Genomic DNA, 6,597 nt, shown 5'->3' on the forward strand with positions numbered 1-6,597 from the left:
TTTCCCAGCCCTAGCGCTTTCCTTCCTGGGGATATACCATGTTCACCTCAGGTACCCCGTCCCCTCCCTGTAAGGTTGAAGGGTGGTTTAAGCTTCCCTTACTAACAGGTCTGGAGGAACACGGCTGCAGAATTGGCTCAGCAGCTTTGTTATATTACAACTGTGTATGAGTCAGAGCTCAGTGTTTTCTTGGCATTTCCCTCATTGCCCCAAAATGTCCACCCCAGCTCCAAACATCACTCGCTTCCTTTCAGGAAGAAGGAAGCAAGTGTGAGAGGATTTTTTTTTCCTTGTGTTTGTTTTCCCCTTGTCAGAGAGGAAGAACTTTGCTTGAGCCTCATCTGTACTTCCTTGGTCACAATTCTGTCTCCTGCTGCTTCTAGACTAGCCACTGGCTAATCAGAACTGGATTATTACATTCAGCTTCAACCAACCAACCCAGATGGAGTCCACCTTCCTAGAACACACACAGAATGAGACAGAGCTGCTTTACTTCCCTTATTTTGGCCCAACTCTGTCACTAGAGTGTGTGAGCTCTGTGAGGGTAAAGATTTACTGTCTACTAACCATTCCCCCTGACCCTGCCACCACAGAACAATGCCAGGATTCCAGCAAGAGTCACTGAATGCCTGGGTGAACCATTGAATGAGTGATCCAGGCATCGGTGGCTCACACTGTAATCCTAGCTACTCGGGAGGCTGAGATCTGAGGTTTGAAGTTCAAAGCCAGGCTGAGTCCATGAGATTCATATCTCAGTTTACCAACAGAAAAGCCAGAATGGAGCTGTGACTCAAGTGGTAGAACACAGGTCTTGAGCAAAAGAGCTAAAGGTCAGTGCTTTGGCCCTGAGTTCAAGTCCTAGGACTGGTACAAAAAAAATAACATAGAGTGAATGAAGCCAGGTGCGGTGGCTTACGCCTGTAATCCTAGCTACTCAGGAGGCTGAGATCTGAGGATCGTGATTCAAAGCCAGTTGGGGCACTAAAGTCCATGGGACTCTTATCTCCAGTTAACCACTAGAAAACCAGAAGTGGCGCCGTGGCTCAAGGGGTAGGGCAGTCGCCTTGAGCTCAAGAGCTCAGGGACAACACCCAAGCCAAGAGTTCAAGCCCCATGACCCACAAATAATAATAATAATAATAATAATAATAATAATAATAATAATAATAATAAAAGAGTGAATGAAGAAGGGTTCCAATGGGATGCCGATGGCGCACACTTCCCGTGTGACACATGTGGTGGCTGCTTCCCAAGGGCTTGTCCTCACCAGACGGTGACCTCAATCCCCGCTGTGTCTTCACTTCCAGGGAGGGAGCTGTAGCTGGCCGCGGCCCGCGGGCTGATGACCCTCAACAACACCTCCCGAGTCCTAGAAGACAAGATGTGCGAGGGGAACACGACCGCCATGGGCAGCTCGGAGTTGACGTGCCTGGGCGTGGTCCTGAGCATTATCTCCCTGGTCACCGTGGGCCTCAACCTGCTGGTGCTCTACGCCGTCCGGCGCGAGCGGAAGCTGCACACCGTGGGGAACCTGTACATCGTCAGCCTCTCGGTGGCAGACCTGATCGTGGGCGCCATCGTCATGCCCATGCACATCCTCTACCTGCTCAAGGCCAAGAGGTCCCTGGGCCGCCCCCTCTGCCTGTTCTGGCTCTCCATGGACTATGTGGCCAGCACAGCGTCCATCTTCAGTGTCTTCATCTTGTGCATTGATCGCTACCGCTCAGTCCAGCAGCCGCTCAGGTACCTGAGGTATCGTACCAAGACCCGAGCATTGGCCACCATCTTGGGGGCCTGGTTCCTCTCCTTCCTCTGGGTTATTCCCATCCTGGGCTGGCATCATTTCATGGCCCAGACGCCGGAGCACCACAAAGACAAGTGCGAGACAGACTTCTATGATGTCACTTGGTTCAAGATCTTGACAGCCATCATCAACTTCTACCTGCCCACACTGCTCATGCTCTGGTTCTATGCCAAGATCTACAAGGCCGTGCGGCGACACTGCCAGCACCGTGAGCTCGTCAACGGGTCCCTCCCATCCTTGGTGCAAATCAAGCTGAGGTCAGAGAATGCCAGGGTCAGCTCCAAGAAACCTGGGAAGGAGTCTCCCTGGGAGGTTCTGAAAAGGCAGTCCCAAGATGCCAGCAGTGGGGCTGCGCTGAGAAGTCTGCCCCAAGACGCCAGCAGTGGGGCTGTGCTGAGAAGTCTGCCCCAAGACGCCAGCAGTGGGGCTGTGCTGAGCTCCCCGGATTTCAAGGAGTTGAACTCCCCGATTAGCTTGAGCCAGGAGGAGGATGGAGAAGCCACTGAAGGCCACTGTTTCCCACTGGACATTGAGCACATGGCCGAGGGAGGTGGCAGGGACTACGACGCCAGTGACCAGAGCCAGAGGCAGCTCAAGATAGAGGCCCAAAGCCCGCATGGGGGCGAGAGCAGCACCATGTCAGAGGACCGGACACTGGTTGACAGACAGTCCTTCTCCCGGACCACAGACTCGGATACCAGCGCGGAGCTAGCAGCCGGCAGAAGCAAATCAAGGAGCGGGTCCAGCACAGGCCTAGATTACATCAAGTTCACTTGGAAGAGGCTCCGCTCCCATTCCAGACAGTATATGTCCGGATTACACTTGAACCGGGAGCGGAAGGCGGCCAAGCAGCTGGGCTTCATCATGGCAGCCTTCATTCTCTGCTGGATTCCCTACTTCATCTTCTTCATGGTCATCGCCTTCTGCAAGAGCTGCTGCAACGAGGATGTTCACACGTTTACCATCTGGCTGGGCTACATCAACTCCACCCTGAACCCCCTCATCTACCCGCTGTGCAATGAGAACTTCAAGAAGGCGTTCAAGAAAATTCTGCACATTCACTCCTAAGGGAAGTACCGGGCAGATGCAACAAACTGAGGTGTAAGAAGTCCACAAAGGAACCAGGAAAGAAGCCTGGCCGGGGCCCTGGGCACCCTGGAGTGGAAGTACAGCCTTGCAGGCTGGGTGGAGGAAAAGAACGGCAGGTGGCAGCATCAGCCAAGGTGGTATTTTGAGCACAAAGCAAAAACATGTGCCAGAGGAAACCAGGCTGGAGTTCTTCTGCCCCTCAGGGAACGTGAGAGTCTGGAACTCAGTTTTGGATGAGCGAATTGGGAGTCGAGAGAACAGGCAGGAGAGTTCCACGGGTGAACTGGATGGCTGGCGGCCTTCCTTCAGTGGAGCTGTGTGACTGGTACAGAGACATGCATGTGCTTGCTGTCCCTTTTCCAGGCTTACCTGGACAGGGTCGCAGCTCTGGACCTGTTGCCGCCCCCTGTCAAATCATCTCTCTTCAGAACCTCTGCCCCACCCTGGAACTTCTGCCTTCTTCTCTCATTCATGCATGTTTTGGAGTTGATTAGAAATCACCCCATCTGTATATCCATCATCCTCTGTAACTCTGAATTCTTTAGGCTCTTACAGACATGATGATGAAGCAACCTTGAAAAAGAAAAGATTGAAAAAAGAAGGTTGAAATGTTATGGAATGGTTGCACATTGAAAGCGAAGCCAACAAAAGGAGAGAAGTAGGAAAGCCACCATATTACTTAGGGGCAGAGCAGGCTTATCTCATGGGCATCCAGTGTCACCACAATAGAAGGGTGGCAGTCCTTGTTTTAGGATGAAGACTCGGTGGCTTCCAGCATACTGGAACATGCTCTCTCCCAAAGGCAGACCTACTTTCCATTAGAAACACACACACACACTTCAGAGTGACGACAATTCGAATAGGAAGGGAAGGGGGGGGGGGAAGCAAGATGATTGGGAGGGGGTGGGGGAAAGGAAATGGGGACGAAAACCTGATAGGGGGTATCAGTGTGTGAGAAGTAATGTACCTACTATCTGGAGAATGTAACTGTAACCCCTCTATACATTACCACAACAGTAAAAAATAAAATAGAAAACAAGAGTGATAACAATCCTGTAAGTAATACGTCTTATCTGAGTCAAAAGTTCACTGTTTTTAAAGTTCTGGGAAAGTGCAGCTTCCTGCCCTATTTATGTCAATCTTTTGATATTTTTTTTTAAAACTTTAAAACATAATACTAAAGAAAGACCTTAATGCTACACGGTAATCTATGTGCCACATGGCAGTGCCACACATCTGGTTTTTGGGTCCTTGTTCCTGTCCTTAGGTTGCAGTGACACATTTTTGCCCACCTAGAATAGAATGTTCGGAAGGATACGGTTACATGGTTTATGTCTACTTTTCTGAGTTTCTTGGACTGGGAAAATGTATCAGAATATACAAATGTTACAAAATTTTATGGAGAATTTCTCTTTGCTTTCAGAATGACTATTTGTAAATGTCTTTGATGGTATATAGTTGTTCACACCTATAATCCCTATTCCAGAGGCTGAGTAGTGATGATCACAATTTTTCTTTGGCCAGTCCTGGGCTTGAACTCAGGGTCTGGGCACTGTCCTTAGGCTTTCTCAAGGCTAGCGCTCTACCACTGGAGCCACAGCACCACTTCCAGCTTTTTCTGTGTATCCACATACACAGAAATTCCTCGGTACCATACTGAGGAATTGGACCCAGGGCTCCGTGCATGCTAGGTGAGTACTCTACCACTGGGTCACGCTCCCAGCCCCGATGATCACAATTTGAAACCAGCTTGAGTCGACAAATCTGAGGCAAATGGAGATGTGGCTCAAGCAGTAGAGCACTATCCTTAAATGGAAGGAGGGGGGTGTCAGATGACCAAGCAATAATACAAGGCCCTGGGTTTAAGTACCAGTACTACTGTGCACATGCACACGCATGCACCTGCTCACCCCTGTGTGCCCCCCCCAAAAGCAAGTATTTTCTAAAAGCTTCACTATGACTATTTTGCATCTGGAAAAGTCATCTTGCTCAAAACTGGGCGGGGGGGGGTGACTTTATTTCTGGTTCCCGAAGCTGCAGCTGGTCTGTTTCCATTTAGAAACAAAGCCTAGAAACTGTGAGAGAGCTACCCCACACAACCTCCAGGCAGGAGAGAAGATCACTCAGAAGGCACCTTCTGTGCAGCCTGTGGATATGGACAGGATATAGAACCATGCAGAGCAATGGTTCAAGGCTTTGACTTTGGGTCCAAGGGACCTACATTTGGTATGAAGGGACATAAAGGGGCCAGTAAATACATCGTGTCAAAATTGTGTCTAATTGCAAATAGTTGTCATGAAAACTTTCAAAATTCAGGGGAAGGTTCCCCCTGCCTACCAGTGACTTTACCCTCTTACCTGATGAGATTTCCTTTTTTTTTTTTTTTTTTTTATGAAGAAGCAAGCCAAAGCACAGAGAGGGTAGGAGCAGAGGGTAGTCTAGGTCTGAATCTTTTCTGCTCTAGCAACCTCTCCTCCAACTTTCTAAATGACTGAATTGTGTGTGCCCATTCTGTAGCTAGAACTCAGGGTTTGTCTCTGAGCTTTTTTTCGCTAGGCTAGCACTGTACCACTGTAGTCACAGCTCCACCTCCATCTTTTTGGTTGTCAGTTGGCGATAAGAGTCTCAAGGTGGGGGGCCAGGAGATTGGCCTAGTGGTAGAGTGCTTGCCCAGCATGCACAAAGACCAGGGTTCCATTCCTCAGTACCACATATATAGAAAAGTCGGAAGTGGTGCTGTGGTTCAAATGGCAGAGTGCTAGCCTTGAGGAAAGCATAAGGACAGTGCTTAGGCCCTGAGTTCAAGCCCCAGGAATCGCCAAAAAAAAAAAAAGTCTCATCGACTTTCCTGCCCAGGCTGGCTGTGCCCAGGGTCCTCAGATATCAGCCTCCTGAGTAGTTAAGGTGGCAGGTCGGAGCCACCAGCACCTGGCTGAATTGTTTGAATTTATAAAAATAATCCAACTGTGGTGCAAAGATGACTCAACCTCTGCCATTAGGAAAGAGTCCATGGCTGCCAACTTGCACAGAACTCAGGGAGCTAGGCCTTTTGTCGTGAGTGTTAAATATTTCCTTAGAAAGGACTTGACTTCCTTGGAGAAGAGTTCTGCACGTGCAGAACCTCCTTCACATTTTTGTAAGTTAATCAAACCAGTTCTTTGAGTAGTTCACCAAATTTGCCAGCTTCTTAAACACTGACTTCTTTGCCACTATGTACAATGTTATGGGTAAGTGTGGTTTCTAGTTCAAGGTATGTGAGGCAGGCTACTCTATAAAGACAAGCGCTTTTGTTAGCTCATGGTTCTGCAGGTGCAGGCCCTGGGTGATGGCGTCCCTTGGCTGTATCACATTTATATATGTATGTGTGTGTGTATCCCTATCTGTTCTCTCCCTCCTTGTAAAACCATCAGTGCTCAATCATGGAAGCTCTACCCTACAGGCTGTAGCTAATATTAGTCCCTTTCCAAAGGCTCCACTTCTAAACACTGTAGGGAGAATATGTTTCCACCTCTCAATGCCTTTAACGTAATGGTTTGGGAGTTATCTGGGTGTTGGTGACTCACACCTGTAATGCTAGCTACTTTGGAGACTATCTGGAGAATTATAGTTCAAAGCCAGCTCAAGCAGAAAAATCTATTGAGAGTCCATCTCTAAAATAATCAGCAAAGAACTGAGCTAGAAACATGGCCGAAGTAGTAGAGGAA

At 48.9% G+C, this 6,597-nt stretch overlaps 1 protein-coding gene across 1 annotated transcript; it reads left to right on the plus strand.

Annotated features, from left to right (window-relative positions):
- Positions 1-1,309: 1,309 nt before the first annotated feature.
- On the plus strand, positions 1,310-3,725 carry Hrh1 (histamine receptor H1). Its single transcript, XM_090323877.1, has one exon. The coding sequence runs from the start codon at positions 1,343-1,345 to the stop codon at positions 2,870-2,872; it is 1,530 nt and encodes a 509-aa protein (XP_090180003.1). The 5' UTR covers positions 1,310-1,342; the 3' UTR covers positions 2,873-3,725.
- Positions 3,726-6,597: the final 2,872 nt, after the last annotated feature.

Source organism: Megascapheus bottae, chromosome 33 (assembly GCF_031878675.1).
Source record: "Megascapheus bottae isolate mThoBot1 chromosome 33, mThoBot2.hap1, whole genome shotgun sequence".
Taxonomy (NCBI): Eukaryota; Metazoa; Chordata; class Mammalia; order Rodentia; family Geomyidae; genus Megascapheus; species Megascapheus bottae.